At 35.6% G+C, this 13,703-nt stretch overlaps 1 protein-coding gene across 3 annotated transcripts in view; it reads right to left on the bottom strand.

Moving 5' to 3' along the window:
* The window catches only part of UHRF2 (ubiquitin like with PHD and ring finger domains 2), a 77,882-nt gene that overhangs the window by 17,131 nt on the left and 47,048 nt on the right, over positions 1 to 13,703 (bottom strand). For all 3 annotated transcript variants that reach the window (XM_072841278.1, XM_072841277.1, XM_072841279.1), the window contains 5 exons: positions 11,781 to 11,890; positions 8,988 to 9,174; positions 5,128 to 5,251; positions 4,759 to 4,866; positions 2,402 to 2,506 (listed from right to left, as the gene is read on the bottom strand). In XM_072841278.1, the coding sequence (XP_072697379.1) occupies positions 2,402 to 2,506; positions 4,759 to 4,866; positions 5,128 to 5,251; positions 8,988 to 9,174; positions 11,781 to 11,890 (634 nt within the window). The remainder of the gene's footprint in view (positions 1 to 2,401; positions 2,507 to 4,758; positions 4,867 to 5,127; positions 5,252 to 8,987; positions 9,175 to 11,780; positions 11,891 to 13,703) is intronic.

Below are 13,703 nucleotides of genomic sequence, written 5' to 3'. Positions count from 1 at the left end.
ATATTAAGATAAGCTTCTGCTACAGACAATACAATTGTTTGAATCCTTGTTATATACTAATTCTACATAAATTACCTCATTTAATATCAAGAATTTTGATATAAAATGGTGATACTATTTTTTCTATTTTACACACGGGGAAACTGAGGTTTACTGGAGTAAAACAATTAGGCCAAGGTCTCACACACAAATGTCAGAGACCAGATCAAACACAACTGGCTCGATGCTAAAAACATGTTGAAAAGATCCCACTTTTAGTTGGCCTGTCTCCTTAAAAAGCCTTAAAAAAAAAATTAAGTGCCAACTGTAAAAAAACATACAACATCCTTGTATTTCTGAAAAATACAGCTTAAAAATATGCATGTTAAATAAGTACTCAAATAATTACCTTGCATATTTCCATCTTCAGTTTCCTTTGCCATGCTAATGTAAATATACTGCCAAATCTGCCTGTCAGAAAAATGGCAAACTTTTCTACCTTTGTCTGAAAACATACATCTTAGCCTCTACATAGTTGCTTTAATTCATCATTATAATATACCATTGAAACAAACCAACGAAACAGACTGGGAGAAAATACCTGCAAACTACATATTCAAATAATACCAGAAAAAAAACTAAATATGTCTCAATCAGAAAATGGGCAAGATAAAAATATATCACCAAAGAGGCTATACACATAGCAAAAAAGCAAATCACGTCCATCATCACCAGCCATTAGGGAATTATCAACTAAAACCACAATGAGATCTCACTACATATCTATCAGAATGGCTAAAGTAAAATAAAGCAACAACACTGAATGAGGGCAAGAATGCAGAGAAACTGGATCACTTACACACAGCTAATAGGAATGTAAAGTGGTACAGTGCTCTGGAAAACAATTTGGCAGTTTCTTAAAAAACTAAACATTCAACTACCTTATAACCCCATAATGCACTTCTAGGCATTTATCAGAGAAATGAAGACTTATATTTATTAAAAAACCTGTACCCAAATGTTTATTGCAGTTATTTGTAAAACTCAGAAACTGGAACAATCTGAATGCTCTTCAAAGAGTGGTTAAACAAATTGTGGCAGACCTATAGCATGAAATACTACTCAGCAATAAAAAAGAATAAACTATTAATATATGCCACAATTTGAGAATTGTGCTGAGTGAAAAGTGCCATTCCCAAAGGTCATACACTATATGATTCCACTTATAAAACTTTTTAAAAAGATTTTGAGAGAAAGAATATGTGCACCCGAGTGAGGGGGGGAGGGGGCCGAGGGTGAGGGAGACTGAGAATCTCAACCAGACTCTCCACTCAGTGCAGAGGCCCACTCAGGGCTCCCCCTCCCCATGGCCCTGAGGATCATGACCCAAGTGGAAATCAAGAGTTAGATACTTAACTGAGTCACCCATGTGCTCCTCTACTTATAAAAATTTTTGAAGTAACAAAATTATAGAAATGGAGAACAGATTAGTGGTTGTCAGGGGTTAAGGAGAGTTTAAGGGAGGGCAGATACAGTACATGTGGCTATCAAAGGGCAACATGAGGGACACGTGTAGTAAGGGAAATTTTCAGTGACCTGAAATGTAATGTCAATATCCTGTTGTGATATTGTACTACAGTTTAGCAAGATGTCACCACTGGGGGTGAAATGGGTAAAGGGCACCTCTGTAATATTTATAATGCTACATGCCAATCTACAATATCCCAAAATAAGTTTAAGATGATGAACTCTACAGAGAATGTATTTTTATTGCCACAGTTACCACAAATATAAATAAATCAGAACATATAAAGATTAAAGACTGCCAATTGATTTATCTTGTAATTTTTTAAAAAAAATTATTTTTATTTATTTTTAAAGATTTTATTCATTTATTCATGAGACACAGAGAGACGGGGGGGGGGGGGGGAGAGAAAGAGAGAGGGGCAGGGACACAGGCAGAGGGAGAGCAGGCTCCATGCAAGGAGCCTGATGTGGAACTCGATCCCAGGATTCCAGGATCACGCCCTGGGCCAAAGGCAGGCACCAAACTGATGAGCCACCAGGGATCCCATTATCCTGTAATTTCTATAGAAGTGACCACTTCACCATAAAAACTATGCTAAAGGGATCCCTGGGTGGCGCAGTGGTTTGGCGCCTGCCTTTGGCCCAGGGCGCGATCCTGGAGACCCGGGATCGAATCCCACGTCGGGCTCCCTGCATGGAGCCTGCTTCTCCCTCTGCCTGTGTCTCTGCCTCTCTCTCTCTCTCTCACTATCATAAATAAATAAAAATTAAAAAAAAAAAAAAAAAAAACTATGCTAAAAATAAAGATGGGATTTGATATATACGAGAAAAAGCTTCTGCATTTTACTGAAGGATCAGGACAAGTTCTAAAGAACAAAACTGTATCATGACTTACTACTTCATCTGCAAATCCACCAGCAAGGACAAGAGAATAAGCCCCATCGTTACTTCGACCATGAATTCCACCAACATGTGGCCGATGGACACCTGCTTCGCTCACCTATGAAATAAAGAGAGTCTCAAAATACTTTTGAATAGTCGTTATATTTACAAAATGTTTTCACATGTATTCTTGGAGCCTAAGGGCTTCCAACTAAGAACTGAATGTCATTTACAGTTCTTTTCTGCTCACCAATCTTATTTTTTCCCCAACCATATATCCCTTAGGTACTAAGGCTGATGACCTTAAAACTGCTCAGACCCAATATCGAGTTTCAAAATAATTATTAAATAATTATCATTTAAGGTCTACTGGTCATTACAACAAAACATGGGTAAAATAGAATTTGTTATCAGTGGTCCAGATGCCTTCCTATCTTATTTCTTCTCCTAATTATGGCACTGCTCGCTAGCCACATCAGAAGGCCAAGAATCATTTTCTTTTTTTTGTGAGAGAGAGTTCATATAAGTGGGGGAAGGGGAGAGGGAGAGACAGAATCTTAAGCAGGGGCTCAATCTCATGACCCTGAGATCATGAACTGAGTCAAAATCAAGTAATAGGATGCTTAACTGAGCATCCTGAGCAGCCCAGCCATCCCAGGAAACAGTCATTTTAGACTCATTCTTCTCCACTATTCTTCAAACCTATTTTGGTCACAAATACTGCTGATTCAATCTCCTAAATCTCTCAAATACATCTTTTTCTACTCAACTGCTGTAATCTTAGTTTGAGTCATGAATGCTATAAACATCCTTTTTCACTGCCTCCAGTTTTTCCCTTCAAACCCCATTCTACCCATTACAAACAGAAGGATACTTTGAAGAACAAATCTGCTTTTTAATATTCAACTGCTTAAATCATAATTAAATGGTCATATTGTATAGTAAGCCCCAAGTATTACATATTTACCTTCTCTCAGTCTGGCTCCTACCTACTTTCTCAGCCTTAACTCTTATCCCAGCTTCTCCTTCATAGAACATATATGTTTGAGCCAAAACTATGCCATGTTATCCACACATGCTTCCTAATATGTTAAATTTATTCATGCTATTCTATTACTCCACTGGCCTACTGCTTCTTCCCACATATCTTCAATTTTGGTTCACTAAAACAGTGTCACTTTGTGTACTTCAAAATCCCTGAGCTAAGTATTAGAATTATTTATCATATTATTGTTCTTAGAGAAAAAGAAACTGAAATCCAAGCCTGCATAGTAGGGTAGGGAAAGACATACATTAGAAGCCAATGAGAGCTAATAAAAGCATTAGAACCCAAGTTTAGACCTTGAAAACACCAGGTACTCCAGAAGACAGGACCACTGGATTCCCAACCTCACCAACTCTGATGAAAATAAATCTAACTCTTCCCCATTTCCTAAATGGCAAATCCATCCTTGTAGTTGTGCTCAGGCCAACAACCTTAAACTCATCTGAGACTGTATCAATAGAGCTTTTAGAGTTTGGGAATAAATTAGTAACAAGGATACAAAAAAATGAAGCAAACAAACAAGGCAATTAAGAATATACTAAGTGTACTTTTTATTCTATTTATATTTCTTTGTAGTTTTTTTTTTTTTACTGTATTTAAAGAGCTAAAGTCATACTATAAAACATGCATATGGATTTAGCCAAAATTATAATATAACCATTGCAAGGATGGGAAAACAAAGAATGTGTTCAACTAAATGCTCATCTTCCATAGAAAAAAGTTCATAAACTAAAATATGAAGACAAAAGCAGTAGAAACAACGATTTTAAGTGGTTATCTTTGAGACAAAAAGATGAAAAACTTTTAAGTTCTCTATAATGATAAAACCATTCTAAACAAGAAGTTAGAAATGAATACAATAGAGCCTTCAAGATGAAGAGAGAAGTAATTTTATCCTTGGGTTATCTGGTCACTTCCTCTGATCAACAACTTAGCATTCATTCAAAAGGATAAGCCCCAGGCAAAACACCTGAAGCAAGCTTTCTTGAACTTCAATGACATTAAATGAGAACTTACAGAAAGAAAAAAAAATTTAATATTTTCAAATATTAAATTCTTAGCAAAAAAAAAAAAAATCCTCTAGAAAGCTTAACAATAATGTTAACTTTCAGAACATTAAAACTAAGTGATGAAAAGGCATAGGTGATGCCTAATTCCATAATGTATGGCCCTCTGTCTTAAAGTATAAGGAAGAGCTTACACATCCTATAGAGAATCTTTCATTCTAACACTATTTAGTCCACTTGTAATCAATAGATACTGACAATGCTACAGTTTTAACTATCTCCAACTTCACCCTTTCAAAAAGCCAATATAAAACATACCTGAACTCTAAATCTCCATGTCGATCCAACAGGAATCCCAGGAATAGGTCCATAATGATTAGAAGGAACAATAGTACATTCTCTAGTGCGACCAACACAGGCCATTCCCTACAAGTTAACAAATAAGCTGTTTGAGAAACTAGTTATGTCAAATATTAAAGCCCTTAGTTCCCATGAGAATAAAATAGAAACCTACTTATATAATTAACGTAACAGTTATAGCAAAAGTAAACAATACAGTAATTTATTAATCTTTTTGAGATAGAAAATGTAATTTACATCACTACTACTGTTGGTATTGAAACGTTATAACTTGCATTACAGTTATAAACGTTACAACTAGGAGGAAAAGGAGAATTTCTTCTTTACCCTGCCCCAGTCTCTCCGGCTTTCGGTACTAGCTGATGGCATCTTTGCTTTCTTTTTACTCATCTTGAGTCCTTCACCAGCCTTTACAACCTCACTGGAATCAGTTTTACAAGAAGGACAATACCTTTAAAATAAAAAGGAATTTTGATAATACCATATTATTAAAGCAGTGACAGAATGGCCTTTCTAGGTCAGAACAAATTTTAAGATGTAATACTTGGTGCATATCACAGATCTTCAGGTGGCATTTAAATATTAAACTTTTCAAAATATTTACATGGTTAAGCTAGCAGGAAAAAAATCCCAAACCAAAACCTTATCATTCCTTTAAAGAATGTAAAAGATTATTCAAAAGCCAGACAAAGCTGTCCAACTCAAATAGTACTATAAACTCTGATCTTATCATTAACCTGGAGAATAGAATTTATTCATTTGAAGTTCCTAATTATTAATACAGAAGTAGCAAGAATAGATGATCCTAGACTGAATATTTAATGATGCAAATGAATTGGTTACATCTCCATCTAAAATGGTTATTAAAACTCTCAAAGTCAAAAATGTATAATCTATCAGATATAATATACAGGATCCAAGGATGCTTGTTTATATAAGCCTTATCTCTAGGTTCTATTTTAATTCCTATACTTTTTGTCTTTTAGCCTATTTGCAGTTGGTCACACTACTATAATTTGTTTATCATTATGAGCTACCTTAAATCATTCCTAAAAAGCAAAGTATAAATAAGTCTGTAGAATCAGATGAAGCTGCCTATATCACCAAGGAATGCAAACTTGAACAAAGATCAACTGGCCACTGCCCCCTCATTAATCGTTAATGTGCCTATGCTTTCCGTTTTAATTATTTTTCCATATAGTCTCTAGAGCAAAAAAGACATCTATGCCCACCAGTAATTCTGACTGCTTAATTACAAAATATTTTGTTTAGTACTAGAGGAAAGAAAACCTAATTCTGTCCCTGATTCTAAGAAAATTAATTAGGTTGTAATATATAGATGCAAAATCAAGGCAAAAAATTAAAATACAGGAGAAGGTAATAAATATTATTAAGTAAAACCCCTTCTAATTGGGAAATCAGGAGGATTCAAAAAATTAATTTGTTCTTAAGACTAGATTTTACCCAATGTGCTAACCTCTAAAACTATAATTTCATCAGTGCATGTAGGGGCAAAGCAGATACCATTTCTGGTGAGAAAATTAGTTCAGAGGTTGAACATGTGAACAACTGGATTTGGAGAAATAAAAAAGATAATCAGGCACCATTTTGGTGCTGGGGATAACTGATCAGAATGTTTGTACAGAGTAAAGAAAACTAGTACATATAGTGAAACAATTTCAGAAAGTTCTATAAAGGAGATACATCAGGGTTATGTGGGTGCTAAGTGATTAGAAATGGTATGTGTTCTTATTATTTTTTTGTATATTTTTTTAATTGGAGTTCGATTTGCCAACACGCAGTATAACACCCAGTGCTCGTCCGGTATGTGTCTTTAGATAGAGTAGTTTGAGGTGCTATTACAGTTAAGACCAAAGGAAATCAGTCCTATGAAGAAGCCAGGGAGTGCATTATGGGCAAAAAGACATCATCAAGTAGAAAAGTCCTGAGAATGGTATGCTTGAAAAACATGAAGGTGGGTGGGTCTGAAGTTTAGCAAAATAAACTGCACAGAAATAAGCAATGAGGTTATACATCAGGCAGGGCCAAGTCTGAAGAAAACCTAAGCACATGCCATCTCAGTGCAAGAGGAAGACATGAGGGGGTTTTAGAGAGAGGAGTAACCTGATTCAGGACTAAATAAGATCGTGCTGCTGTTATGGGAGAAAGTATAGCTGGTAAAGCAATGCATAGTCAGGCATTTATTATGCAGTTTCAGGGAAGTGCTGGTTTGGACTGAAGGGGGAGAGTGGAGAAAGAGGACAGAGAACTGACAAGACCTACTCATGTATTATATGTAGAATACATGAGGAGGATGAAGAGAGAATCAAACATGAAGTTTAGCTTTTCAGCCTGAGTAAGTAGATAATTACAGCATTTACTGAAGACTGAGGAAGAAGCAGGATTTTAGGGGATGTATTTATGGAAATCAAGATCTCCACTTGGACTAATCTTTTGATGCCCATGAAGTAAACAGTTGAATGAATACAGGAATAGAGAGCTCAGGGAAGATTAGATACAAGGATCTTGAAAAATTTAAAACCTTGTTAGCTTGATATTTAAAGTCTCATGACTGGAGGAGGTCATCCAGGGAACAAGCACGGAGACAAAAAGCCAAGTGAGTAGTGCTATGGAAAACTCAAATCTGATAGGAGAAAACAGATGAAGAAGGACAGGCCAAGTGAGTATGATGAAAATTAGGTCATATAGTATCATACAACCTATAAAGACAGGGAGTTGAGAAGTACAAGTAACAAAAGGACCTAGAAGTGACCACTGGATCTGGCAACACAGAAAGTGTCTTGGAGGCTAACATAAGTACAGTGTAGCTGTGGAAGGAAAGTCCAACTGGAGAGCCAAGGTATGAATGGGAAGAGAGGAAGTAGAAGTCAATGCAGAGAGCTCTTCAGAAGCTTTGCCATAAAAGGAAGCAAAGAAATGGGATGAAGAGAAGAGGGTCTGTGTGTTTGGAATACAATAGATTCCAGGATACTAATGAGAATGACCCACTAATGGCAATTTGAGAACTACAGTAGTGAAGTTCCTGAAAATGTAAAGTTATGGAACTGTGAGGGCAGGTAGAGGAGTTTACACAGTAGAGAAAAACAACTATCCTAAACAGAAATAAAAAGTAAAATATATGAGACTTTAGAGGAAATATAATTACAGTTTATAGATGGTAAAATTCAATTGATGACCATGCAAGGTAGAGGTAGGGAATGAAAGGACTGAGTTATATGCCTTCCCTTCTCCCACCCTTACAGCCTCTGTGGTAATACAGTAACCACCTTCCCAGCAGGTGGGGAGAGGCCAAAGGAATGAAAACAATCTATTCTTCACAGTCATACCAGCTACCCAATTGTGAGGTTATTACAGGCACACCTCATTTTATGGCACTTCACAGATACTGTGTTTGTTTTCATATATATATAAATTGAAGTGCACACAATGTAGTGAGCACTGGGTACTACATGACTGATGAATCAATCACTGAATTCTACCTCTGAAACTAATAATACATCATATGTTAACTGAATTTAAATTAAAAAAATTAAAAATTAAAAAGTGTAAGAAATGAAAATAATAAAATAACGGGGGGGGGGGGTAGAGGGGACCACCCACAAAGGCTTTCCCAGTTGAAGTCATAATTAAGTGAGAACCTGAAGGATAAATATCATCCTGAAGGTTAAGCAAAGATGAAAATGCTTCCAAGAGAAAATGTGTCAAGTGTAAAAGCCCAGAGGAGAGAAAGAATACAACTTACTTAAGGAGCTGAAAGATATTTAATCTGGCCAGAGTATAGAACATTTGGGAAAATGAAAGAGGAAAATGACTAGAAATACATCTGGAGAAATCAACTAAAAAAGTATTTTCCAAGTCCCTGTAGGGCGACATAAAGCCTCTAAAGTAAAGGAGTTAACACAATCAGATTTGCATTTTTGAAAGAATACAGACTCATTATTAGAAGAAGGACTGCAAGGATTGAAAAATGGAGCTACAGACCAGTTCACAAGCTGTTGTAATAACCAAATAAAGTTGTCAATGCCAAGTAACCACTGGCTATAAAAGTTTTAAGATCTTTAATACACATTATATATCTTCAGAAATTTCCTTTTGGTGGTTCAAATACATATTTCACATTCAATTCTTAACACAGTAACAACAACAAAAAACCCTGATGATCATACCAGTACTCCTCTTCAGGGACCTTATCCAAAGGTGGATTCAGGCAGTAAATATGATAGGCCATGTTACATTCATCACATAGAAGCTGCATGTTGGGTTCCTGTTTTCCACCACATATATGACAGGAGCAAGAACGGCAGTTCTTATTTGGATCTCCACCACAAATGTCACACTCAGGATCATTTTTCCCTATTAATAAAATTGTAACAAGCCCAGTCTTAAGATAATTTTTACATCTATGAATCTTATAAAGAAAAACACATAAAATAGCAGACAGCTTTTTTAATGAATAGGGAAAAACTACAAAGAATAATCAAGAGTGAGACTTTAAGAATAAATGCCTGAGCTTCATTCTATACTTGTATACTCTTGCCTTTAAAATTTGTGTTGACTCGACTGAAAGTTCCAGGGGCAATGCAGTGAACTCACCAGGGCACCAAAAGGTATCTTTAAATTTCACGGGAATACAACATTCTGTGGAGCAAAGTTGTTTGGATCAAACTATTTAATAAATGGAACTATTAAATACCATGTATTCTCCTCAGACCTAAACCTTTCCTTGAGTGGGCTTAACCTAGGAGGAGGAGGACTGATTTTGTTAAGAGTAAGCAAGCCCATTTTGAATCCCATTCAAGCTATGCCCCCAACACACTTTTTAGCAATAACAGAAATAGCATTTCTAAACTCAGTTGATTTTTATCTTATTTGTCAACTGATTCAGAACTCTGGCAAGTGAGAGGTGTAGCATTTATTGCCCCCCCCCCAAACTATCTAAATACAAACACCTTTGTCAAAGTGTTCCCTTGAAATTCTAAAATATACATATGCACGTGAAAAAATCTTCATGTTTGTAATACCAAAAATCAAATTTAAATATCTAAAGAGAAATGGCTGGAAAGATTTTATTAAAAATAAGGTAAGTTTACAAGAACTATAACACAGAGGTAATCAGATATCTAAAATTCAAAAAGGAAACTGCAGAAATTTTATTTTTAATACACAAAGATGAATTATGTAGATAATGGAAGATGTCTACAATGATATACATTGCTAGGGTGATTACATCCTAGGAGTCTTATATTTAAATTACTATTGTTCTAGATTTTGAATTTCTGACAAATGTACACAATACATTTGTAAGGAAATTTACCGTATTTGAGCTGATCTGGCAAATATGTGAGAAATGGGGAATCATATGGGGGAAAAAGAGGAGGAGGGGAAAGGCATGGATTTCAGTACTCTCTTTGAATGGTCACTGCTATTCTTGCTAATGAATGTCAGATGATAACTCTGTTTCATTTCCACTAAGGGAGCCATGATAACATATAAGTAATGGATGCATAAGAGATCTACAAACATGCCTTTGGCGCGTAGATTTCTGGTATGGAGAGTGATGTGATCAAAGACAGTCTGGCTGTGGCTTTGAAATGATTTCTTTACATACAAGTTTAAAGTTGTGGCTATTCTGTAATTAGTATTAGGCAGAGGAGAGATACGGACAATGAGAAAGAGCAGAATACATACGGACAATGAGAGAGAGCAGAATACATGCAAATATAACTGAGAGAGAACAAAGACAAAAAACCCTCATCTATCTTGGTTTTCTATTGTGTTTTACTGAGAATGACTAAGTCACATTACATTGGTTTACTCAGGGACACCGGGGTGGCTCAGTTGGTTAAGCACCTGACTCTTGATTTCAGCTCAGGTCATGATCTCTGGGTTGTGAGATGGAGCCCTGCTTCAGGCTCCAGGCTCGGGGGGTGGGGGGGAGTCTGCTTGAGAAATTCTCTTTCTCTGCCCTTACCACACCCCTGCACTCTAAAAAATAAAATAAGTTTTAAAAAAGAAAGAAAGAAAAAAGAAATAGGTGTACTTAAGTTACCTTTACTTATAGTATGTAATCATACAAGTCCTCATACAGAGTATGCCTGAAGGTTCTTAATTCAAATCTAGATATATCAGCGCTGCAGTCTCAAAAAAAATATTGTCTTGCTGTAATCTTGCAAGGTTAAACAAAAGGCTTTAGCTGGGAGTATTTTTCTAAAGTAATACTAAGATATTGAGGCTTGTGGCTGGCTCAGTTGGTAGAGCATGCGACTTTTGATCTTGGGGTTGTAAGTTTGAGCCCCATGTTGTCTGTAGAGATTACTTAAAAAAAATCTTAAAAAAATTAAATATACTAGATATTGACATATGGCACAAAGCCAATAAATTGCTTCCCACAAAAAATCCAGAATTAATAGAGTATGAGACAGTAATCTATTTGGAAAGATAGTGATTGAACCATGACTTAAGATCCAGAATCTAGTCTGTTATCAACTAGCTACAGAATATTAAGCAAATACAATATGTACAATGAAAAGGTAGGGCTACATTCTAATATTCTTACAATTGTTTAAACTTCATTTATTACCTCCTAGAAATTCAAGGCTCAACGATCCATTACTGTCAGTCAGACTCTATCTACTCATATAAAATAGGTCTCATTATGAAAAATCAATCTTAGGTAGTCACAAAATTACCAAATGGGTTATTTGGATAGAATCTACAATCAAGGAACCAAGAAAATGTCAATAAAATGCCGAGAAAATATTTTTTTGAAAACAAATTTTGCCATTGAAAAAACTCCATTAAATCCATTAAACCAAAATGGATCTTACATCAAAATTATTGTCTTGAAAATGTTTGTATGATCTACAAGTTTTATATTTTCTCAAAAGTTATTTCCTGGGTGGTTAAAATACCAACCAAATACAACATATGTACTCTAAATCCACAAGAAAAATCCATACTTAAAAACTTTCCATCTGCCAACGACAGGGGATGAGCTCCAGGTTTCTCGATCTTAAATATTTCATTTACGAATCTTATCTGGCAGTCATTTAGTTTTCCTTCAGAACCCCTGTTTAAAAAAAGAAGAAAAGTTAAATTTTGCCAGCAAAATCTAAGCCATATACAAACAATTAAGAGTCATTTGGGAAACCCACTGAACTTTGTTGATTTAAAATTGGGATTGTAGCTATTCTAATCACTTTGAGCTATTGTTTCCAATGGCAGGAAAAGTCCAACAGTGATTAGTTACTATTCAAAGTTAAGTGTAATTTTAGTGTAATATTAGGAAAAAAGCTACAGACTTCACCAAGATTATCTGGCTTGAATTGGTTATCTAGTAAATTTAAACACTAGATGAAATGATTATCAACCAAAATAAAAGATTTCCTTACAACATATTTCTAGTAAATATAGTCTCTGGGTAAAAAGAGGACATTAAAATGAAAAGTCCTTCAGATACTAAGTCATATTCAATATTTTGTGTTGAATTTACACCTGCTTGCATATGCTTCTTCAAAGTTTCCTGCTATTATTATGGATATTATATATAGATTTCTCCTTTTACTCTGTCAACTTTGGTTATAGATTTAGGATTTGTTTTTTTTAAGATTTTATTTATTTATTCATGAGAGAGAGAGAGAAAGAGAGAGAGAGATAGAGAGAGAGAGAGAGAGAGAGAGGGAGGCAGAGACACAGGCAGAAGGAGATGCAGGCTCCACGCAGGGAACCCAACATGGGACTCAATCTCGGGTCTCCAGGACAGGCCCCTGGGCCCAAGGCGGTGCCAAACTGCTGAGCCACCCGGGGCTGCCCTAGATTTAGGATTCTTAAATCATCTTATGAAATGTCTCTACCTCTAGAAATGCATTCTGCATCACAAGTGTACTTTTTGGGGGGTTAGAATGTGCTTGGTGAACTTTTGCATATTTTCACATGCAACACTTTTAAAACTTAATGTCAGATATTCACAAATGCAGACAACTGCATAAATGTATATAGCTTAATCAGTTATAAGGTATACATCCTGTAGTCACCAACCATGAGGAGACAGAACAGTTTACCTCAGAAGCCCTTGACAAGCTCCCTCCCAACATCAATCTCTTTTATTCCAGGAGTTATATTTACCTTAATTTTCCTCAGTCTTACCACCTGTCTTCCTAAGCATATCATATAGCTTTGCCTGTGTTACCCACATTAGCTTTTTCTTTACAACCTGAAGAACCATCACCATTTGTCCTATAGAGTTGCCTCAATATTTTATCTGACAGTCAAGTCTTATCTTGATTTTGGTATTTGCATTCCCAAAGCATAATTTAAGTAGATTTTTTTGGTATTTGTATTTTCAGTAAATTGATAGCTGTATCCAGAGTAGAGGTTGAAAACCCTGTTCCACTGCCTGTTTTTTAAATAAAGTTTTACTGCAATATAGCTACACCTAACTCACTTATGTATTCTCTATGGTTGGTTTTGTGCTACAATGGCAGAGTTGAGTAGTTGTGACAGTGGAGACCATTTGGCTGTCAAAGGTTAAAACTACTATCTGGCCCTTTTTGCCAATCCTTGCATTTAGAAATGTTTCATCAAATCCAGGTTCATGTTTTGGTGATTTATACGTCTATTCTATTAGGAAGCACCCAGTTTATTTAGTTGTCTTTTCCTATGATGACAGCAGCTATCTATACTCAATGCTAAGATTAATTCACCGGGGTTTAAAGTGTTGATGTTCTAGTTCTAGCATTCCTTTCTCATTTATTTGCTAAAATTCCATAAAGGAAACTTGACCCCATCAATTATTTGGTGACTCAGTGATACATCATATAAAAAATATGGATTAAGTGCTTTCTTTGGCAACTTTAATAAACAGCCTCTAAATAAAAAATATG

Source organism: Canis lupus, chromosome 10, assembly GCF_048164855.1.
Source record: "Canis lupus baileyi chromosome 10, mCanLup2.hap1, whole genome shotgun sequence".
Classification (NCBI taxonomy): Eukaryota; Metazoa; Chordata; class Mammalia; order Carnivora; family Canidae; genus Canis; species Canis lupus.
The sequence above is the reverse complement of the archived record's forward strand: the minus strand, read 5'-3'. Positions and strand labels throughout refer to the sequence as shown.